The sequence below is a fragment of the Nansenia antarctica genome (assembly GCF_963989245.1).
Source record: "Nansenia antarctica genome assembly, chromosome: 20".
Taxonomy (NCBI): domain Eukaryota; kingdom Metazoa; phylum Chordata; class Actinopteri; order Argentiniformes; family Microstomatidae; genus Nansenia; species Nansenia antarctica.
Window position 1 is genome coordinate 16,053,451 of NC_137693.1, and position 24,749 is coordinate 16,078,199.

General features: G+C 46.5%; 1 protein-coding gene across 1 annotated transcript in view; it reads left to right on the forward strand.

The window, feature by feature from the left end:
* camkk1a (calcium/calmodulin-dependent protein kinase kinase 1, alpha a) overlaps window positions 1-24,749 on the forward strand; it is a gene marked incomplete at its 5' end in the record, with an annotated part of 53,684 nt that overhangs the window by 24,562 nt on the left and 4,373 nt on the right. The window contains 9 exons of the mRNA XM_080549394.1: window positions 490-526; window positions 1,689-1,710; window positions 3,147-3,235; window positions 6,624-6,823; window positions 10,889-10,942; window positions 11,590-11,663; window positions 14,220-14,307; window positions 22,079-22,207; window positions 22,347-22,450. Of these exons, the coding sequence (XP_080405520.1) occupies window positions 490-526; window positions 1,689-1,710; window positions 3,147-3,235; window positions 6,624-6,823; window positions 10,889-10,942; window positions 11,590-11,663; window positions 14,220-14,307; window positions 22,079-22,207; window positions 22,347-22,450 (797 nt within the window). The remainder of the gene's footprint in view (window positions 1-489; window positions 527-1,688; window positions 1,711-3,146; window positions 3,236-6,623; window positions 6,824-10,888; window positions 10,943-11,589; window positions 11,664-14,219; window positions 14,308-22,078; window positions 22,208-22,346; window positions 22,451-24,749) is intronic.

Genomic DNA, 24,749 nt, shown 5'->3' on the forward strand with positions numbered 1-24,749 from the left:
GAAATCTTCGGCTAGTGCATTTTTAATCTCTGTCTTTATCACCTCGGCAATGTCGGATTTCAGCGAGAGGAGGATCTCTGTTTTCAGCGCTTCAGCGTCCATCACTGGGCTGTCTGTCCGGGGCGGAACCGTCTGAGCCGGGGTAGCTGTGGGACTCGGCGTCGCGGTGGCTTTTGGCCTAGTAGTGGACGGAGTGTACTTATATTTGCGCAGATTTGCAGCCATTGACCCCTAAATACACAGACTTTTGATTTTAGGAATATGTTAGAGACAGGTTTCCCAGTATTTTGTCATGTAGAAAGCTTATTAAATTAAATAAAACAAAAGTCCGACGGGAGCTCAAGCGAAACACGTTCTACTCCATTGCCCGCCCACCGGAAGTCCAGAAAAGAACTCTTAATAACACTAATGCATACTTCTGTCCTCAAGTTTGAATACCAATGCCTTGCCCAGATGGGATGTTTTCCTGACATGATGTCGATGTTGCAGGTGTTGGACGACCCCTCTGAGGACAACCTTCACATGGGTACGTTCCTCATCTCTCCCTCCCTCTCTGTTATCTCCTCTCCTCATCTCTCCCTCTCTCTCTGTTATCTCCTCTCCTCATCTCTCCCTCTCCTGTTATCTCCTCTCCCTCTCCTGTTATCTCCTCTCCCTCGTAACACAGAGATTCTCCACCTCCTAATCAACTAGCTGACACACTTCCGAGGCGGTGTGCTGTAGCGTTGGACTTCCTCCCTCCCCTCCTCTCTCTCTGTGCCTGTAGCAGGCTGCCCAGCTGACGTCATGAGTGTGTCATAGACTTGAGGCTGAGTAATGCAGACAGATGTTCTTCTACACCCCGACACCTCAGGGCTCAGACTGGCGGGAGAGCTTCCCTCAGGGCTGGTGGGTCACGGCAGGAGAGAACCAGGCTGACGGGCGTCAGACCTCCTCATCTTGTCCAGCATGCTCAATCATCTTATTTAGCTCAGTCAGGACTTCTGGTTGTCAACCGCTGTATGATAGTGTTGTAGAGGGATTCATGTTTAAAATCTGTTTCCACATTTATGCTTGGCCATAGAGACATTCGGCTATATTTTCTTGATAGTATAGATTGGAATATCCGATATTGATAATCTGACTCGAATTGAGTCTGTGCTTCTGTAGTGCAAGAAAGGTCAAATAGAATTAATCAAATGAGGCTTTAATAATACTGTAGACTTGTACATGTATTACAAGGCAATTACAATACTTAATAGGAAAATGTGTTTATTACATTCTCAGAGAGAGAGAGAGAGAGAGAGAGAGAGAGAGAGAGAGAGCTTTGGAATAAACCGTCTGCTAAATGCGAGAGAGAGACATGACCACCGGTCATCACAAAACAACGCTACTCACAACAATGATGAGAACCTATATCATCCTAAAAACCACAGTATATGTAAACTAGGATCCTGTCCATAAGGAGACCACCAACCATTCATCTTAGCGAGTCTCTGAACTGATGACATCAGTTGTTGACACCTCAAGACATTCCCCAGAGCTCGATGGTAAACTTCAGAAGATCTGGGTACAATTGAAACTGTCCCTCTTCAGTATTAGAGAAAGGAGCTGGCCACACTGTCACCCTCTGTCAGGTGCCCAGCCCCATGTCGCTCCATGGGGAGACAGAGATTGATGCATTCTTTTCTGTGTCTGTTTCCTGACAGTGTTTGAGCTAATGCCGAAGGGGTGAGTACCGTGTGCATGTGCCCTGTTTTCATCAATAATTAAAGCTTGACCCCCCTGTCCTCAACTCCTCCCCTCCTCCCCTCATCCTCCCCTCCTCCCCTCATCCTCCCCTCATCCCCTCATCCCCCTCTCTTCAGTGTTCTCCTTCATTACTCCAAGCTTGCTGGCTGCTGGCTTCCCCTCTAAAGGGATTCATTATGTGCTTGTGTTTGCACTCGACAGTTATTACCATTATCAGGCCTCCTGTCCCTGCCCTGTTCCACTCCCCCGTGAAGAGCTTCTTGTGTTTTTCATTCGTCACTTTGGATTGTTCTAGAGGCAGCAGGAATGATTGGGCTCTGTTAACTCCTTCATGTCCAGATATCAGCCATCCCCCTCTTTTGCTCCGTTGTAAAAGTCCTTCATCTGAGACTAACGACTTTGTGAAAAGACAGTTATTTTTGAAAGGTGACATTTTTGTGTTTCAATGGAATGCCGACCTCTTCATAGCGAACACACAGTCTTTCTCACTGTTACTGGGAGAGGAGAGACATGGTTATTTCATCTCTCAGGAGCTGACCTGAACACCGCCAGGGGAAGAATAGATGAGCTTTTCATTCTGCATAATTACAAAGGGGCTATTTCTGTTGGGAGATGGAAATATGCTCTGCCTATTAATTCAATTAATCCTGGGCCGTCCATGCTCAGAGTATATTGGCATTTTGACTAAAATGGCAGCTGATGGTTATGGAAGCAATTTACCATGAGAGGAAGGGGGAAAACCCTGTACCTTGTAAATGAGTCCACAACCCCCGCCCTCCAATGGTACATTGCTTTTCTACAACAGCCACCACATAATATAACAAATAAATACACAGTTGTAACATTAAATTCATGTATTTACAATCATTAATCGTTTCAGAATACATATTATATCCTTCCGCCACAGAATATAGTCCCATAAACCAGATCAACCATTGCATTGTAGGTCAGCACAGGTGTTCTTAATCAGATTGATTGGGAGGCGCATGGATACTGGAAATGCGGTCTGAACTGTGGGTTGTTGGGATATTTACCACTGTTGCTAGCCAATCAGAATCCAGTATCCAAACATGCTGTTGTAGAAGGCTTCTTTCAGAACCGTGTGTAATGTGTGGGCTGGTGAATGGGGTGATTGGTCATGCCTGTGTGAATTCCTATCTACAACTAGCCAGATATTAGACATGGATATGTTTCCATGTTGCTGTTTTTGAGGATCATGTCCCACAGTGTGTCATCCTTGAATATTATTGTCCTTTTTTTCTTCTTTTTTTTTATCGTGTCATTTTATTATATGTGCAGAAAAGACCATATGGAATGAAACTATATTGATGATGAGTGTCTGTCTCTCTGTACCTATATCCCGTGTGTGTGTGTGTGTGTGTGTGTGTGTGTGTGTGTGTGTGTGTCTGGTCCAGGCCAGTGATGGAGGTGCCTACGGACAGCCCGTTCTCTGAGGAGCAGACGCGTCTCTACTTCAGGGACATCGTCCTGGGCATGGAGTACTGTGAGTACCAGCAAAGATAATAATAATAATAATAATAATAATAATAATAATAATACATTTGTATAGCGCTTTTCCTGCAAACATTACAGCTCAAAGTGCTTTAATCATTATATAATCTTAATTTAATGATTTAGTAATTTGAAGGCAATATTAAAAAGATGGGTTTTTAGTCTTGACTTGAACATATTTGCTGAGGTTGCATCCCTAATGTAAACTGGCAGTGCATTCCACAATCTGGGTGCATAAAATGAGAATGCAGCCTCACCAAATCTCTTCTTTTGTACATGTGGTACACAGAGAAAACCAGCGTCAGAAGACCTGAGAGCTCTATTGGGCTGATATGCTAGCAAAAGACCTGAGAGCTCTATTGGGCTGATATGCTAGCACAAGACCTGAGAGCTCTATTGGGCTGATATGCTAGCAAAAGGTATTTCAGATATTCTGGTGCTGTGCCAGTGAGAGCTTTATAAACAAGCAGAAGGATCTTGAAATCTATTCTGAACTTAACAGGAAGCCAGTGTAGAGTCTCTAAAATAGGAGTTATATGAGCTTGTCTGCTTGTTTTGGTTAAAACTCTCGCTGCTGCATTTTGGACTAAAAGATGGAATGGATCAATCTATTGAGGATTTCGTGATCTTAAATGTGTTGTGTCATCTCTATAGATCAGGTGTGCAGCAGACACGAATTGACAAGGAATAGAGATCCAACACGGGTCGTAATGATTACTCTAAATATTTTATTGGGCACCTTTAGTTCTTCAAATAGGTTCTCCCAACAGAGTACAAGCATTAGACAACTCATTCTTGAACACAAACAGGTTTAAGTACTTTTCATGTTATCACAGCTGTTACGTCGTGACTTACCTCACACTCCCCTGCCATCTCTGGCACCTACGAACCCCAAGGTCTTAGTGGGACCGTCTCTGCTCCTTCAGATAACACCCCAGAATCTGCCTATTTGTAGTGTCAGCTGCTAACAGCTTAGGTCCAAAAAGGTACATCCTGACCTTCGCAGTGACCTAGCCTGATACTCTTGTTAAGAGAGAGACACAGATAGAGAGTGTGTGTGTGTGTGTGTGTGTGTGTGTGTGTGTGTGTGTGTGTGTGTGACATAAGAATATATGTTTTAGAAAACCCCATTAGATCCAACACTACTCTACCTATGTGTGGCTCATTGTGTGTAGCTCACTGTGTGTAGCTCATTGTGTGTAGCTCATTGTGTGTCACTCATTGTGTGTAGCTCATTGTGTGTAGCTCATTGTGTGTCACTCATTGTGTGTTGCTCATTGTGTGTAGCTCATTGTGTGTTGCTCAGTGTGTGTAGCTCATTGTGTGTAGCTCATTGTGTGTAGCTCATTGTGTGTCACTCATTGTGTGTTGCTCATTGTGTGTCGCTCATTGTGTGTAGCTCATTGTGTATCCCTCATTGTGTGTTGCTCGTTGTGTGTCCCTCATTGTGTGTGGCTCGTTGTGTGTCCCTCATTGTGTGTGGCTCATTGTGTGTCCCTCATTGTGTGTCCCTCATTGTGTATCCCTCATTGTGTGTTGCTCGTTGTGTGTGGCTCATTGTGTGTCACTCATTGTGTGTCCCTCATTGTGTGTGGCTCATTGTGTGTCCCTCATTGTGTGTGGCTCATTGTGTGTGGCTCATTGTGTGTTGCTCATTGTGTGTCGCTAAAGCTCAGTGCAGAGAGACTGCTGGGTCTGTCTGTCGTTACACAGAGCTGCGCTGGCTGGCAGCTTCTTCCTCGCCTCAGAAAAAGGATGTTTGAGATGACCAAGCAGGGTGCCTGACAGACTTGAGTTCCCATTTCCTGTCTGTGTTTTTCCATCTGACCCTTCTGCGCCCCCCCCCAGTGATGTCTAGTCCCTAGAGGGGTGTGTGGGGGGGGGGGGGGGGGGGCTCTAATGTGACATGCTCTCCTCATCACTATTGATCTTCAGGCTCAATCAGAGGCTATCCGTTGCCTGTGTCCTCATTAGCTTAGGGTGACTCGCCTCATAGAGCCGGAGCACAATCAATACATCAATATAGGCTTCTCTGTTAGCACCGCTAGCATGGCAGGAGAGGCTATGCTGTGTCACGTAGGACGAGCGGTGTGCTGTTTCTATGACTCACAATGGAGCGGCTGTGGCGCAGGAGGTAGAGCCGCCGTCTAACGATCGCAAGGTCGGCAGATCGGAGGTTCGAGCCCCGGCTGGCCACATGTCGAAGTGTCCTTGGGCAAGACACTGAACCCCAAATTGCTCCCAGTGAGCGGGCCGGCGCTTTGCATGGTAGCTTGCCTACCTCGCCATTGGTGTGTGTGTGAATGGGTGAATGAGAGGCCGTTTGGATAAAGGCGCTATATAAGTGCAGTCCATTTATATAAGTGCAGTCCATTTACAATGGTCTCCCAATATTGGAGCAGTCTCCTGAGCTAACAGCTTCTAAAGCTAGCCCTATGTAAATGTTATCAGGCAACATCGAGTCTGTCGTCCCCCAGCATATTGATTGAAGTCCTCAAACCCTCCCTGCTTTCTGTCCTTATTGTTCCCCCGTCATCAGGCCAAACAGTCGTTCACATTTTCAAGGGCTTTTCAAGTGTAGATTTTGATTAGGCCACTTAGGGGCACCACTCCAGCCAATCAGAAGACGGCTTCTTCAGCCAATGGGCGTGGGGGTTAGCCTGTCTCCCTGAGCCGCGGTGCCCGAGAGCTGCGGCCGTCAGCCGAGGCCTGCAGAACGCACAGAGCTTTTATCCCACTTCCATCAACTCCCAGGTCAAACCCATTGACGTCTTCACCGTCGCACAAATCATCTTGGCGAGCGACCCGCTCTCTGTGGGGAGAGTGAGATGCGAGATGTGATTAAATTGAAATTAAAGATCAAATTGAAAGAGCTTAGATTGTTTGAACAAAGGCTGTGTCATCATGGCCTGTAGAAGAACAGAACCCTGGTCCCTCTGGCTGAGTGGGACGCAGACCTATTCCTATCTCGCTCTCTCTCTCTCTCTCTCTCCCTCTCTCTCTCCCTCTCTCTCTCCCTCTCCCTCTCTCACTCTCTCTCTCTCTCTCTCTCTGTGTCTCTCTCTCTCTGTGTCTCTCTCTCTCTCTCTCACTCTCACTCTCACTCTCACTCTCTCTCTCTCTCCCTCTCTCTCTCACTCACTCTCTCTCTCACTCTCTCTCTCTCTCTTCCTCTCTCTTTCTCTCTCTCACTCTCCCTCTCTCTCTCTCTCTTTTACAATTTACACAAAGGGACTTACAATCAATACATTGGACTAAGCAAGTGAATCATCAATCTCACCAGTCGTAGCAGGAAGAGTAATCTAGCTCAGGCCAGGGGCCATTGGCAGTCGCGATAGAAGAAGAAAGATTTTTTTTCTCTCTCTCTCTCTTCTCCACAGTGCACTACCAGAAGATAGTCCACCGGGACATCAAGCCGTCCAACCTGCTGCTGGGGGACGACGGGCACGTGAAGATCGCTGACTTTGGCGTCAGTAACCAGTTTGAGGGCAACGACGCCTTGCTCTCCAGCACGGCTGGTACTCCTGCCTTCATGGCCCCAGAGACCCTGTCAGACCACCGCAAGAGCTTCAGTGGCAAGGTGGGATCCAACCCCCCTGTGTGCGTGTGTCTGCGTGTGTGCCAGTGGCGGCTGGTGATAAAAATGTTGGGTGGGGCACAGGTTATGGGGGCATGCTCCACGGGGAAGAATATCAACTTTAAAATCTGGATTTACAGTCGATTTTAGCATGAGAATATATATAACTTAATTATTTTTATATATAACTTATTAAAGGGGGTAGTGGTGGTCTAGTGGATAGTGAGTTGGACTTGTGATCGGAAGGTTGTGAGTTCAAATCCCGCCTGAAACCACACCACTACTAGTGTGCCCTTGAGTAAGGCACTTAGCCCTCAGTTACTCCAGGGGGAATGTCCCTGTAATTCGTAATTGTAAGTCGCTTTGGATTAAAAGCGTCTGCTAAATGGCAAAAGTATTATTAATTAATTACATTAAAGGGCAAACTGCAAACACAACAAAAATATAATGCACAACAACTGACAAATCAACTGGAATAGTCTTTGTTAGAAGAGTAGACCTAATGTTAACAGAATGGACTTATACCCTTTGTCTATCTGTGCAGCGGTAAGGTGAATAATTCTAGCAGTACTGTCCAGACAGTTGTCTTGTTTAGCCATTCAACTAGGCATTATTTATTCAATGGAGAAAGACATGGAACACAATGCAATTGTGATAATAAATGTGTTCTTTGTTACTTTTACCTTTCTATTATCATACAATATTTCCTTGAACATGTAAACTCTATAATCATACAGTTGTCTTTCTATTAGTTGTCTCTGTCATACTGAACTGTTTGTTATCATCCTGAACTATCTCTGTTGCTCACCTCACCTCAGTTCTGTCTCTATTGCTCTCCTCTCCTGTTGTCTGTCTCTCTGTTGCTGTCCTGTTGTCTGTCTCTCTGTTGCTGTCCTGTTGTCTGTCTCTCTGTTGCTGTCCTGTTGTCTGTCTCTCTGTTGCTCTCCTCTCCTGTTGTCTGTCCGAATATCGGTTGTTAAGTCGCGACGTGTTTCCGGGTCCAAAGTTGGCTGAGGCGCTGTCTTCGAAATGCCGCAATAATAATAATAATTAATTATATTTATATAGCGCTTTTCCGAGGCTCAAATACCCTGACAATATGGGGAAAACAGGAAAGTGCTGTGTCCCTTGTTGTATGAATAGATCCGAGTCTAAAAAACGATTAAACTGTCATTCTACCGCTGTAGTACACTGGTATTCTGGTGCGGAGAATTTCTGGTTTGGACCCGGAAATTGCAAAACGTCACGTTTGACGTCAGACTTAACAACCGGATATTCAGGGCTCTCAAGTCTCACGCATTTTTTTATTTTTACTACCCCTAGTGGTAGTGGCCCTAGGCTGCAGCCTAGGTAAGCCTATAATCTGCGCATGCTCGGGGCGCATTTTTTGCGCCCCGACCGAGAAATAGGAGACAGCCAATTGGAGCACTGCTACAGCTCACGTGTAAGCCAAAAGTATTTGGACTGCCATAGAGTGCCCTAGCGCCCTCTATTGGCCAGCCGCCACTGGTGTGTGTGTGTGTGTGTGTGTGTGTGTGTGTGTGTGTGTCTGTGTCTGTGTCTGTGTCTGTGTGTGCGTGTGCGCGTGTGTGTGTGTGTGCGTGTCCGTGCGTGTCCGTGCGATAAACCAGCCTAAGCGATAAAAAGGTGACAGGGTTAACTGTTAGGTGCCTGCAGGTTTTTAATCATGGGAGTGTGCTTTTCCAATCTTAACATTAGCTCCTGCCAATCTTTACCCATGCTGACATAAACAACAACATGTGCTTTGTTCCGGTTAACATCAACACAGACATGTACCCTTTCCATGCTAGTGTGACTCCTGTGATTAGCTGTGCAGCACACGCGTGGCTGTAGATCCACGGCGCTCTGACCGCAGCAGATGTTGGGTGGGACCCAGCAAATCTGACCCAGCTAATCTGCGGAACGACAGGCGAGCGGAGGGATAGAAATCATGAAATGAAAATGAGCCGCCGCAGCAAAGACCTTTTGTGGGTCTGCCAGCGCAAGGAGCAGGTCTGTCTCTCCGCACCCCTCCCTGTGTGCTGATCTAGGAACAACCTGAACCGTCACCCAGAACCAAGTGCTACACCAGCACAATCCAGTACTTTCTACTGACGTACTACAGCGCTGCTCTGACAGAGTGCTTCTGTTTAATCAGTCCAGTCGCTTTTACAAGAATTAATTTCAGGCCTTTTTGCCAGTAAACCCCGATAGCAGTTTGATTTGATGGATTTGGTCACGGGTGGACTTGAACAAAAAATTGTGGGAGAGGCAAAAATGCTCTGCGCTGAATTTATTAGGTGCTTTAGGCTCCTGCTATTTGTTAATATCATCAAGGAACATGCAGGAGTATATAGTACAACCACTCCTGTTCTGTATTGAATTGTTGATTTCATACAACATTGCAATACAATGTGCTTAAAATCAATAAAAACAAAGGGAGATCTTAATAACAAAAAGAGATAAAAACTGAGATAGAAAATGTCCTCATGCTTACAAAGAGTACAAACAATTAGCGTTCAATTCTCATGTAGAGCAGCAGAAGATTGCTGTGTCATACATTTAAGTGAATCCAGGGTTCCCACGCTGGTCTTAAAAAGCCTTAAAGTCTAAAATCCAGCATTCCGATTTATAAATCCCAAATGTCGTTGTTTGGTACCTGTACTATATCAATGACAATAAAGACCATTCATTCATTCATTCATTCATTCATTCATATAAGGCCTAAAAAGGTCTAACGTTCCAGTTATTAGGTCTAAAAAATTAATCAAGCTGGAACCAAAAGAATGCCAATTCGCTTCCCCCGGGAGACATTGGCGAACGAAGCTACGGCAGGATGACAAAAAGCTATCATATGGTGACGTGAATAGGTAAAAAATTATATTAAAAATTCCTCTAAAAAGGTCTTAAATTTTACTTGTTGAAACTTGTAGGAACCCTGGAATCTCTCCCAGGAAGCAAAAAACCCTCCAGAAAGCTCAGTAGGCTGGCTCTAGCAGAGCTCTGTGGAGCAGCGCTCCGTCTGATAAGAGATAAGAGAGATCGGGTTTGTGGCTGTGGCTTTGTGATAGAGTGGCTGGGGTCAGAGGGGTGGCTATATCAATCAGAGTGGCAGGCAGCTAGCCAGTCAGCCAGAGAGAGAGAGAAAGGGAGAGAGGGGAGAGACAGATAGAGAGAGAGAAAGCGAGAAAGAGAAAGAGAGAGAGAGAAAGAGAGAGAGAGAGAAAGCGAGAAAGAGAAAGAGAGAGAGAGAGAAAGGGAGAGAGAGAAAGAGAAAGGGAGAGAGAAAAAGAGAGAGAGGAAGGGAGAGAGAGAAAGGGAGAGATCGAAAGGGAGAGAGAAAAAGAGAGAGAGAGAAAGAGAGAGAGAGAGAAAGGGACAGAGAGAAAGCGAGAGAGAGAAAGGGAGAGAGAGAAAGAGAGCGAGTGAAACGGAGAGAGAGAGAGAGAGAGAAAGGGACAGAGAGAAAGCGAGAGAGAGAAAGGGAGAGAGAGAAAGAGAGAAAGAGAAAGGGGGAGAGAGAGAGAAAGGGAGAGACAAAGGGAGAGAGAGAAAGAGAGAGAGACAAAGAGAGAGACAAAGGGAGAGAGAGAAAGAGAGAGAGAGACAAAGAGAGAGCAAAAAGAGAGAGACAAAGAGAGAAAGGGAGAGAGAGAGAGAGAGAGAGAGAGAGAGAGAGAAAGGGAGAGGGAGAGAGAGAGAAAGGGAGAGGGAGAGAGAGAAAGGGAGAGGGAGAGAGAGAGAAAGGGAGAGGGAGAGAGAGAGAAAGGGAGAGGGAGAGAGGGAGAGAGAGAAAGGGAGAGGGAGAGAGAGAGAGAGTGTGTCCTGGTGTGGTCAGTCTGCAGCCCCCTGGGCCTCAGCTGGAGAGGCAGGGTGACTCTGATGATAGATGGCTGGAGGCAAACTGCCTCTGTGTTTTCTATCTGAATCCACTTTAGAGACTAAAGCAAAGGACTGCAACACTCCTGGGTGTGTGGGTGTGCTGTGTGTGCGTTTGTGTCTCTATTCTCAATGTCTATCTCTATCTCTGTACCACCACTAACCCCTCGCCCTGCTGTTGTTTTCCAGGCTCTGGACGTGTGGGCCATGGGAGTGACCCTCTACTGCTTTGTGTTTGGGAAGGCAAGTCACCTGGTTCCTCTGGCCGTCCCTGCATCTGATCACCTGTTAGCAGCTGCTGGCCCAACATCTCGTTAGCTCTGTGGCAGTGTTAATTTTGGCAGGCTTTTTAGTCACTTAGTCTTCGGCTCCATTCGTCTTAGTTCCAGTCCAGTTCCAGTTGATGAAAACTGAAAACGTTCCAGTGCCGTTTCAGTCCACAAAAAAATGTAGTCGAGTTTTCGTCGCTGACTACGGCTAGACTAAAATGTTTTGGGGTTTTTGTGGACTGAAACTGCACTGGAATGTTTTCAGTTTTCATCAACTGGAACTGGACTGGAACTAAGAAAAATTGAGGTGACTTGGTGTGACTAGAACTGGTGTGCATCTTCATCTAAACACCAAAGACTAAGTGACTAAAAAGCCTGACAAAATTAACACTGCCCTGTGGAGAGGTGGTGGAACAGGCGTTTCTCTGTGGACAGACAGATCTTTGCAAGAACAGCTGTATGTACCTCTACGGGATGGTTCTGAAGGCTTGGACCATGTCAGCTGTAGCCAACGTTGTAATAACATTGTAGGAACATTAAGCTGATCTCTAGTTTTTATCAGATGATGTAACTTGAAGCTGTCACCATTTTTAGTTCTCTCTCTCTCCTCTCCTCTTGCAGTGTCCCTTCATTGACGAGTACATCCTGGCTTTACACAACAAGATAAGGACCAAGGGTGTAGAGTTCCCAGAATCGTAAGTCTCTTGCGGATGTCTACCTCTATCTCTTTCTTTCCCCCCTCCTCCTCCTCTTCCTCCCCTTTAGAAGCATACATACAGAGCAATGCCTGTTGCGCTTGTCGTTCATGAACCAGATGTTACACAGGGCCATGACGACATATCTGGGAGAATGTCCGTAAATTCAAGTAAAACACAGACTTCGCTTATCCAGTGTGAATGTGCCACACGAAACACAGATGTCGGGGGGTAATTTTTTAATTACATGAGGTCCCCAGATAATACTAATCTCGTCCAAATAGGGCGAAAGTCTCCGGTTCTATCTGTGCATAGAACTTGCACAGAGAAGGATGTTATCCTGCCAGCTTGGCTCAGCATCAAAGTGTCTATACCCAGAAGCCACACACCGCCCCCCCCCCCCCCACACACACACACACACACCGCCCCCCCCCCCCCCCCCCACACACACACACACACACACACACCGCCCCCCCCCCCCCCCACACCCCCCCCCCCCCCACACACACACACACACACCGCCCCCCCCCCCCCACACACACACACACACACACACACCATTCAACGAAATATGTCAACTTCATGTGATAAAAACAACTTGGAGCCAAACTGGAGTGTCAGTGGTGTTTGCCTGGGGACACATTGTGGTTCTCTGCTCTCTCCCTCCCACTCACTGGAAGGCTCAACAGCCGTGTGTTCATGTTACCAGTGAACACGCGTGACACCCTATACCAGACACACACACACACCCTCTACCAGACACACAGGAGCAGGGTGAGGGTTTACCGCCAGGCAGCTCTGATAGAGACAGGTACTGTTTTTCTCTGTGCCAGACAGAGAGAGAGAGACACACACACACACACACACACACACACACACACACACACACACACACACACACACATACAAGTGGAAGTGTGAAGACAGTAGAAAGAAACAGTAGTAGAAAAGGCCTGAGTGGCAGCTGAAGTATCAGTTAGGAAAGGGTGTCATCCATTGAAAGGGTGTCATCCATTGAAAGGGTGTCATCCATTGAAAGGGTGTCATCCATTGAAAGGGTGTCATCCATTGAAAGGGTGTCATCCATTGAAAGGCTGTCATCCATTGAAAGGGTGTCATCCATTGAAAGGGTGTCATCCATTGAAAGGCTGTCATCCATTGAAAGGGTGTCATCCATTGAAAGGCTGTCATCCATTGAAAGGCTGTCATCCATTGAAAGGGTGTCATCCATTGAAAGGGTGTCATCCATTGAAAGGCTGTCATCCATTGAAAGGGTGTCATCCATTGAAAGGGTGTCATCCATTGAAAGGCTGTCATCCATTGAAAGGGTGTCATCCATTGAAAGGCTGTCATCCATTGAAAGGGTGTCATCCATTGAAAGGCTGTCATCCATTGAAAGGGTGTCAACCATTGAAAGGGTGTCATCCATTGAAAGGCTGTCATCCATTGAAAGGGTGTCATCCATTGAAAGGCTGTCATCCATTGAAAGGGTGTCATCCATTGAAAGGGTGTCATCCATTGAAAGGCTGTCATCCATTGAAAGGGTGTCATCCATTGAAAGGATGTCATCCATTGAAAGGGTGTCATCCATTGAAAGGGTGTCATCCATTGAAAGGCTGTCATCCATTGAAAGGCTGTCATCCATTGAAAGGGTGTCATCCATTGAAAGGGTGTCATCCATTGAAAGGCTGTCATCCATTGAAAGGGTGTCATCCATTGAAAGGGTGTCATCCATTGAAAGGCTGTCATCCATTGAAAGGGTGTCATCCATTGAAAGGGTGTCATCCATTGAAAGGCTGTCATCCATTGAAAGGGTGTCATCCATTGAAAGGATGTCATCCATTGAAAGGGTGTCATCCATTGAAAGGGTGTCATCCATTGAAAGGCTGTCATCCATTGAAAGGGTGTCATCCATTGAAACGATGTCATCCATTGAAAGGGTGTCATCCATTGAAAGGGTGTCATCCATTGAAAGGCTGTCATCCATTGAAAGGGTGTCATCCATTGAAAGGCTGTCATCCATTGAAAGGATGTCATCCATTGAAAGGGTGTCATCCATTGAAAGGCTGTCATCCATTGAAAGGGTGTCATCCATTGAAAGGGTGTCATCCATTGAAAGGGTGTCATCCATTGAAAGGGTGTCATCCATTGCTAATGTCTCCTTGTGTGGGAAGATGGCACACTGCACGCTCCTGACAGAACATCACATTACATGCTCATCTCCCTACCAAGGCCTGTCAGGTCTGCCCTGGCTCCTAATATCATAACATCACACTAACATCCAATAGGCCTACTGTCATTTATTTAACTTAAGACACTAAAATGAACAGTGTTGTACATTTCATATGGAGGTACAAGTATGAAAGCATAGATAAATATGTAAAAAAATAAAAATGAAGGTGTTGTTGTAAGTCGCTTTGCATGCGTCCGCTAAGGCGTCTGCTAAATGCCCGAAACGTCATGTCAGTGTGTTCAGTCCTGCCCATCTTGAGTACAGTCACAGGGTGCTGGAGCCCCGTGTTGTACCTGCTCAAACTCCTGGCTGTGTTTCTCCAGGCCAGAGATCAGCGCGGAGCTGACAACTCTGATCCTGAAGATGCTGGACAAGAACCCCGACAACAGGATCACCCTGCCAGAGGTCAAGGTGAGAGGAGGAGGAGGAGGAGGGGGAGGAGGAGGAGGAGGAGGATGTTGGGGGAGAGTAGTGCACACACTGGATTGCATATACACATGGACTTCAGTACACTCAATTGAATTTTGACCTAGACATCTATCTGATCATAACCCAATATCTACTTTCAATGATGGGGATATCAAAAGTAAGGCCTCCAGATGGAGACTTAACGAGACTTAACGAAGACAAATGAGAACAAAACTGACTGAATTTATAACTTCAACTTTATTACTACAGACGGTAGTTTGGGCCTCTATCAAGGGTTTCCTACGAAATAATGCCACCTTAGAAGAACAATGTCACGTTTTGGAGAATGATCTTAACAGGAGATACTCCATAACAAAAGAAAACGAGCTAAAAATAAAACAAGCCAAATTGAATAATAATAATATTAACTTTTTGTTTGTATAGCACTTTTCCTGCAAACGTTGCAGCTAATGATTTACTGAGACGCAAGGCAGAATACATGATCCATATAACCAAACATAAGTATTATGCACAAGGCAGAAGATGGAGCCTTCTTCTGACCCTCTGAGGTCATGTTCTCACATGAAAGTCTGAATCAGGACCCGGAGCAAGTGGATGAGTCTGCAACATTGTTGCATAAATTATTTCTCTGATTTGCGTTCTCACAGCCCTTCATGTAAACCAGTGGTTCTCAACCTTTTTGGGGCCAGCGCCCCCCTGTCCATTATCCAGGTCTCTTACCGCCCCCATCAAAAAAAAGTAGGCTTATTTTCTTCCCTGAATATTAATGTTGACTAATATTCTGTGTTATATCACAGAACAACAATAACACAGCAGCGATTTCACACATGTCCGGTGCAGAACAAACAGTAGGCTACAAAACTGTATATTACAACTAACATTGTTTGTTTTTTAAGTGTGCTGGTGTTGCATTTTGCCAAATTGCTGTTTTATGATGCTAATATTTATTCATTTTTGATTGGACTTGGGGGGGGGGGGGGTGTGTGTGTCACAATATGGCGGCAAACGCTAGGGGGCTATTATTTTTATATTTTATTTAGTATTCTATGGTATTATTTTCATAAACTGACCACTTAGTTCGAATTTCTCATATCAAAACATAACAAAGTTCCAAAGTTCAGAGCTCTGCGCTCTGGGAGCGCTCAGAGATGGGCGCTCTGACTGAAAACACGGTTTTGCCCGAGCGAACTGACCGTTCGTGCATTTACGAACGTACCCGTAATAACACTGCTGACAGCTGATCAATCGCAAGCAGAGTAGTGGTTTCCTATAGCAACAAAAGACGCTGACAGCTGTTCGGAGTGCTTATGTGTTCGTTTCCAGGACATCAGAGGAGCAACATATCACAAAAAGCGATCGTATATTTTAGTTTGTAAACGTTAAGACGAACACATCGCAATGCTAACCTCAGAATGGCACTAGGGATAACATCCACAACAACACTTAACAGTAATACATTTATGTAATATACTGTAATGAACCTGCGAGGGGAGGGGACATTCGTAGCTGATTTCTCTAGGTTCGATTATTGCTAAGCGACAGAGCCCTTTCCGGACTGGTTTATTACAATACGATCGCTTTTTTGAGATAGGTTGTTCCGGCTGTGATGTTCTGGTATGGTGGTATAGTATAAGGCAGGGGTGCCCACACTTTTTTTAACCAAGATCTACTTTTCAAGTAGCCAGTCTGCCAAGATCTACCAGTCTAGTTTAAACATCGCAAACGTACACGCACGTACTACAAACACACACACACACACACACACACACAGTTCCCAGCCTGCATAGTACAATACACTTTCTCTCTCTCTGTCACACAGCCACACATGAGAAGACCATCACAAACCCTCCCTCTTTGCTATTCTCACACACACACACACACACACACACACACACACACACACACACACACAGACACACAGACACACAGACACAGACACAGACACACACACACACACACACACACACACACACACACACACACACACACACAGTCACTTTCTCTCACTCACACACTGACAGCCAGTCTGCAGTACCATAGCCAACTACTGATCCAACAAACAGAAAAGTAAACCAGATACAAAACAGGTAGTTCCCTAGTTTGAAAGGAGGAAATAAATGCATTTCTCTACCTTAGTGGGAGACCTGGCACTGGGAGGAGGCAGCTAGTTTCTAGTAGTCAGGGCTGTAGGAGCTGGTTGTAAGGTGTAGGCAGGCTGCAAGGTGTCATCAGCCACTGTGGATCTGTCATCGAAAAGGCAATCTGCAGCCTCGAGAAACGCTTTTTTCACAATTTCGCCGTCTTTGAATGACTTCTTGTGTTTAACAAGAACGTGACTGACGCGATAAGAAGCTATCGTTGCAGCCGTACGTTTTCGCTCTTTTGCCACATTTCCCTTCTTCCAAATAGCCATCATAGAAACAGCCTTCATAGAAACAGCCTTCATAGAAACAGCCATCATAGAAACAGCCTTCATAGAAACAGCCATCATAGAAACAGCCTTCATAGAAACAGCCATCATAGAAACAGCCTTCATAGAAACAGCCATCATAGAAACAGCCTTCATAGAAACAGCCTTCATAGAAACAGCCATCATAGAAACAGCCTTCATAGAAACAGCCTTCATAGAAACAGCCTTCATAGAAACAGCCTTCATAGAAACAGCCATCATAGAAACAGCCTTCATAGAAACAGCCATCATAGAAACAGCCATCATAGAAACAGCCATCATAGAAACAGCCATCATAGAAACAGCCTTCATAGAAACAGCCTTCATAGAAACAGCCATCATAGAAACAGCCATCATAGAAACAGCCATCATAGAAACAGCCATCATAGAAACAGCCATCATAGAAACAGCCATCGTAGATCTGCAGATCAGACAGACGCACTTCCAATATCACATCGTGTAAAAAAGTCCTCCTCCCATTCTGGATGGAAGTTGTACGTTATTGGTTTCTTACTTGGTCCAGCTTCCCCACTCATTTGTATACCCTTTCTTTAGTATTATATAGTAAATAGTAGAAATTGGAAGGCTAACTAGTTAATTAGTCTCGCCGGTATTTTGTAGTTGGCGCTGTTGACTGCGCATGCGTGGTGAACCGTGTGTTAGGTGAAAAGATCAGATCACAGACTGGCTTACCTGTATGTCAATCAAGTGGCAAAAGCCATAGTGAGGATGGATGATAGGCGAACTTTTTTTTTTTTTTCTTCTCCTTTTGGGTTTTGTTCAATGCCATGCGATCTACCCATACTACCTTTGAAAAGACGGTTTGTCCGAGCGAACTGACCGTTCGTGCTTTTACGAACGTACCCGTAATAACACTGCTGACAGCTGTTTTTCATGAGAAAAATACTTTATGCGTCACCGCCCCCCAAGAACACCTCAACGCCCCCCTTTAAAAAATATTTGTTCCAGCGCCCCCCGATGTTGTCTGAACGCCCCCGTTGAGAAACGATAATGTAAACGAAGTAACATACGCAATCGAAGCAACAGACGTGGTAGTTGATTGGTCAGAAAAATTTAAAATTGCCCGTTCGTCCCGCTCTTATCCAGATCAACACGCATGCGCTGTTGTTTTCCTATGGACAGCCTCGATGCGTCGTTTCTAACCGGAGCGAAACCACCCTTTTCAAGTGGAACATCCGTTGGTTGTTTGCTCTGGGAGCGACTTCGAATGCACGTTCTCACAGCTCCAAACGACCCAGAGCAAAGCGAATTTTATCCTAAACTCCGATTCAAGTGAAGCAAATGTAAGAACACACCCTTAAACAACAGGAAGCTGAAAGGTCTATCTAGGATCAGATGTGCTAAACAAGGAGTGTTGTCCTCTTCAACAGAGGAAATAAACAAGACATTCAAGAACGACTTCAAAGAACTGTACACAAGTGGCTCAGTCCCTTCTGAAGAGGACTTCACCAATGTTTTGTTGTGGATTGGACCTCCCTACACTGTCATTAGAGGACACCAACACTAGACTCTCTGATTACACTGGAAGAGCTACTTAAAGCAGTCAACGCTACAAACAAGGGCTGCACCCCAGGTATAGATGGCATACCAGCCGTGGAACTCCATCTAGCATTCTAGGATATTCTTGGACCAGTATGGTTGAGTCACTAAACTCTGCTATTGAAAATGGCAGTTTCCATAGAGATCTAAATACAGTCTTGATTACTGTCATACCCAAACCCGGCAAAGGACCCCCTGGAGTGTGCCAATCATCGTCCAATCTCCTGGAATTGACGCCAATTTAAAAATATCTTCCAAAGTCCTAACTAGTAGCCTGGAGACAGTCTGGTGGAGAACATAATTAGTCCAGATCAAAGAGGCTTTATTAAGGGACGTCTTGCCTCCTGATAACATTCGCAGGCTCCTACACATACTGAGAGCAACAAATACATTCCGCCTGCCTGCGGACTGCGATTTCTCGGACGCGGAAAAGGCCTTTGATCGTGTTTAAAGTTGGAAGATAAATGATAACATGATTCAAACGCTGTATACCAATCCTTCAGCCAGGGTGTGTGTGGGAGGAGCCTGACTTCTCTGAGTTATTAGACATGAAACGGCGCGCACGGCGGGGTGCATCCTCTCTCTCCTTTGATGTTTTAGATATATCCATCCAGACACTTTTACACAATTCATTAGAAAATGTGCTCAGGCTGAGGCGCTGTCTTCGAAATGAAGACAGATATATGACACTATCCGGCGGTATACAGTAAAAGTTCTGTCATAGAGCATATCTAACACTGAGAATTAGACATAGAATGGGTTTGGTACGCCTTTATCCATCGGCGGTCACAACAGGTGCAACGTCACACTCAGTATCACTCTATGCGGAGGACATTTCAGTTTATGTGGCAGATGTTCAGCAAACTCTCCCTGTCGTTCTAAAAACACTGGAACACTTTGGATGTCTATCAGGATACAAGGTTAGTTTGTCAGTCAGTAGTAATGAGAGACAAGAGTCAGGTGTCCCTCCCTCCTCCCTCCCCAGATTGATGTTATAAATGAGGGGCGGCTGTGTCTCAGGGGGTAGAGCCGCCGTCTAATGATCGCAAGGTCGGCAGATCGGCGGTTCGAGCCCCGGCTGGCCACATGTCGAAGTGTCCTTGGGCAAGACACTGAACCCCAAATTGCTCCCAGTATTATGGTCCTAGTTTTACTCATAATATGAGTGAACAAGTGTTTAGAGCAGCAGGAAAACTCCTTAAAGTTAAAAGAACATAGTGTAAGTCGTCTCTGATATGGAACCATAATCACCTTCTATCTGGGGGGAAACCATCCATTAACAAGGCTCGTCTCTCAATACAATATTGATAAGAACTCTCTGTTCTTCTGCTTCAGAATAAGGTCAGCCTGTAGAGCCTCCAGGGTTCCCTGGGGGTCAGGTTTAAAAGAACATCCTATTTTAAGATGGATACAGTTTGCTCCAAAACGGATAGTGTCATATATCTATGATCATCTAAACTCCCAGAGACATAGGCCTACTTCAGGAGTGACAGCTTGGGATAGAGATATGAGATATGTCTGAACTGGGACAAGACTTAGACTGGGATGCAATTGGGGATCATTACTGTGCTACTGTGAGTTACTAGTGCTTTGAAAAATCCAAATCATCAGTATATACAGTAAAAGTTCTGTCATAGAGCATATCTAACACTGAGAATTAGACATAGAATGGGTTTGGTACGCCTTTATCCAAAACGCTTTACAACGGCCTCTCATTCACCCATTCACACACACATTCACACACCAATGGCGGCAAGCTACCACGCAAGGCGCCGGCCCGCTCACTGGGAGCAATTTGGGGTTCAGTGTCTTGCCCAAGGACACTTCGACATGTGGCCAGCCGGGGCTCGAACCGCCGATCTGCCAACCTTGCGATCATTAGATGGCGGCTCTACCTCCTGCGCCATATTGTACAACATATACATGTTGTATGGGAGTGTCTTTTGAATTTTTTGGGGAAGGTTATTAAAACCTTATAGAACTACCAGGAGTACAACTGCCAATGGATCCTGCAGTACATCTTCTAGATGACGACTCCCACCTTTCCCTCACGGAAACAACATGGATGGAGAGAGAGAAGGCACGGTCTGGCTGGCTGGTCTGACTGCAGCAAAGAAGATGGTAGTCCAGTGTTGGAAACCTCCTCATGATATCTCAAAAACTCACTGGTTCCTGAGCTTTTTGGACATTTTTTTTTTACCTGGAAGTATCATCAGCAAGAATCAAAGATGCACGACCAAACACAATTTTAATCTGGACCCGTTTGATTTCTGATTAAAAAGATCTTCTGGCTAAATAGGGGTTTTACACTTGCTAAACCTGTCTGTATTACATGTCTGTATTGTTCTGTCGGTTGGCGGTGGAGGGGAGAGAGGTGGAGAGAAGTGGAGAGAAGGGTGGAGAGAGAGGTGGAGAGAGGGGTGGAGTGAGGGGTGGAGAGGGGTGGAGAGGGGTGGAGAGAGGGTTGGGAGGTGGAGAGAGGGTTGGGGGGATAGGGGTGTGGGTAGAGGGATATCTGACAATCAAAATGTATTTGGCAAAATGTTGTATTGTCTATACCTTGACGATGTTGAAATAATAAAGAAAAAATAAATGCAAAAAAAAAGACTGGTCTTTGGAGCTAACCTGGATACATTATCTCAACACAATTGGACTGGTTATGGAGCTGTAGGTCATGAACGTGACTGAACCTGTTGTCCCGAGAGACGACCAGACAGTCACAGAAACACCTCTGCTTAGCAGGACAGGATAGTTCAGTCCCCAGACCAGCGGTGGAGGCTGAAACACCCCGTCCCTGCAGTACCTCCGATGGAGAGGGAGCTGTAATCTGATCTGACGTCAGACGATCCCTCCCTCCAGAGATTGTGTGTGTGTGTGTGTGTGTGTCTGTCTCTGGTGTCTGTGGAAAGGGGCTAATTAACGTTAGCCAGCTTGCCAGGCACAGCATCACCTCCCCCCCCCCCCCTCCCCTGCCCCCTCTCCCTCCTTTTACACTACCTGCTGGGGTTAGAAGCCCAGACAAAGCCCTTGACACCACAGAGAGAGGAAGCCCTAACTAGCCAGACCTTTGATTAAAGAAAACCCTGACATCCTGGCCTTGTTGTCTGGGGCACGGTGGGGCCGTGTCCCCTGTCACAGCTGGCCAAGCCTGCCAGCAGACAGACAGTCTTTACAGACCTGTGTTACAGGATCTGGGAGCTCGAGATCCTGGAAGAAAAAGCTGGAAAAGTGACAGTACCTCGCCAGGCCCACTTCGTGGTCCCTGTGTGTTTCTATGTGACAGCAGCTGGTGAACGCGGGGAACAAGTCGTCAGCCAACCACAATGTTCCGACTTTTCTTCGGAAAAATATCAATAAATGTCAACATTGTTGAGAATCAACGACGCCCTCGCTAGTCGAGCCAAAACGTTGCAATGCAATGGATTCAGTGAGTAATCCCCACTATTAGCTCGTTAGTGTAGAGTAGTGGGGATTACTCACCGAATCCATGGCATTGCAATGTTTTGGTTCGACTAGCGAGCATGTCATGGATTTTCAACAATGTTGACATTTCTTGACATTTTTCAGAATGAAAGTCTGAACATTTTGATTGGTTGCCGACAGATGCAGTCATATATAGCCTATAAACTCTACATAGGGTAAGTTGTGCTTGCTCAGTAGTGTAAGCTTTGGGTCACAGTACCACATTGCGCTGTGTGATGGCTGAATGCTCATAAGTTACCCTTGTGTGTTCCGTTGGGTCAGATGGACCCCTGGGTGACCCTGGAGGGTTCTGACCCGCTCCCTCTGGAGGAGGAACACTGCACCGTGGTGGAGGTGACCGAGGAGGAGGTGCAGAACTCTGTCAAGTTTGTCCCCAGCCTGTCTGCCGTGGTAAGGACCCTCTAACTGTGTGTGTGTGTGTGTGTGTGTGTGTGTGTGTGTGTGTGTATGTGTGTGTATAATGCACCACCTGATTTGATGCTGTGTGTGTGTGTGTGTGTGTGTGTGTGTGTGTGTGTGTGTGTGTCAGATCCTGGTCAAGGCCATGTTGAGGAAGCGATCCTTCAGTAACCCTTTTGAGTGTCCCAGCCGGAGGGAGGAGAGGTCCATGTCTGCACCTGGAAACCTGCTGATGTGAGTCTGCTGCCCAACACTACACCCCCTCTAACCCAACACTACACCCCTCTAACCCAACACTACACCCCCTCCAACCCAACACTACACCCCCTCCAACCCAACACTACACCCCCTCTAACCCAACACTACACCCCTCTAACCCAACACTACACCCCTCTAACCCAACACTACCACTCCTCTAACCCAACACTACACCCCCTCTAACCCAACACTACACCCCCTCTAACCCAACACTACACCCCCTCTAACCCAACACTACACCCCTCTAACCCAACACTACACCCCCTCTAACCCAACACTACACCCCCTCTAACCCAACACTACACCCCTCTAACCCAACACTACACCCCCTCTAACCCAACACTACACCCCCTCTAACCCAACACTACACCCCCTCTAACCCAACACTACACCCCCTCTAACCCAACACTACACCCCCTCTAACCCAACACTACACCCCCTCCAACCCAACACTACACCCCCTCTAACCCAACACTACACCCCCTCCAACCCAACACTACACCCCCTCCAACCCAACACCACACCCCCTCTAACCCAACACTACACCCCCTCCAACCCAACACTACACCCCTCTAACCCAACACTACACCCCTCTAACCCAACACTACACCCCTCTAACCCAACACTACACCCCCTCTAACCCAACACTACACCCCCTCTAACCCAACACTACACCTCCTCTAACCCAACACTACACCCCTCTAACCCAACACTACACCTCCTCTAACCCAACACTACACCCCCTCTAACCCAACACTACACCTCCTCTAACCCAACACTACACCCCCTCTAACCCAACACTACACCCCCTCTAACCCAACACTACACCCCTCTAACCCAACACTACACCTCCTCTAACCCAACACTACACCCCTCTAACCCAACACTACACCCCCTCTAACCCAACACTACACCCCCTCTAACCCAACACTACACCCCCTCTAACCCAACACTACACCCCCTCTAACCCAACACTACACCCCTCTAACCCAACACTACACCCCCTCTAACCCAACACTACACCCCTCTAACCCAACACTACACCCCCTCTAACCCAACACTACACCCCCTCTAACCCAACACTACACCCCCTCTAACCCAACACTACACCCCCTCTAACCCAACACTACACCCCTCTAACCCAACACTACACCCCTCTAACCCAACACTACACCTCCTCTAACCCAACACTACACCCCCTCTAACCCAACACTACACCCCCTCCAACCCAACACTACACCCCCTCTAACCCAACACTACACCCCTCTAACCCAACACTACACCCCCTCTAACCCAACACTACACCCCTCTAACCCAACACTACACCCCCTCTAACCCAACACTACACCCCCTCTAACCCAACACTACACCCCTCTAACCCAACACTACACCCCCTCTAACCCAACACTACACCCCTCTAACCCAACACTACACCCCTCTAACCCAACACTACACCCCTCTAACCCAACACTACACCCCTCTAACCCAACACTACACCCCTCTAACCCAACACTACACCCCTCTAACCCAACACTACACCCCCTCCAACCCAACACTACACCCCCTCTGTCTCCTGTCCAACACTACACCCCCTCTGTTCACCTCCCTTTGACCTTTGCCCCTTTTGAGTGAACCTACGCCTCAACATCACTCACACCCCATATCACCTCACACACACCCTCACACATACCCTCACACACACCCTCACACACACCCCTCACACACACACCCTCACACTCACACCCTCACACACACCCCTCACACTCACACCCCATATCACCTCTGTCCCTCCCGTCTGGAGCAGAGGCTCCTTGGTCACCCCACACACACCCTAACACCTCACACACACACCCTCACACACACCCCTCACACACACCCCTCACACACACACCCTCTCACACACCCCTCACATCTCTGTCTGACAGCAGGTAAACCCAGGAGCTGCCAGTTAGTGTTAGTACCATCATACCAGAACCTTCCGCCACTTACTTTCTCTCTGGGCGCCCTGTTGTCAAGACCCGTGACCTGTGTTTTGTGTTTTTGGAAGCCATAATATAATAATCTTCTTGTTTGCTTGTTCTGGGTTAGGTCATTGCGCTGTACATGTTGTTGTTATGTCTACCTCTCCGATGGCCTCTGAACACTAATCTGATGTGTATTATGTGACAGTCTAATGTAGCTAGCTGCACTTAACTCATTTACTACCACCTGTGTGACATAATCCCCCATTGTGTAGAGTGGACCGGTGGTTTTTCTCTTTCGTTGCCTTGTAGCA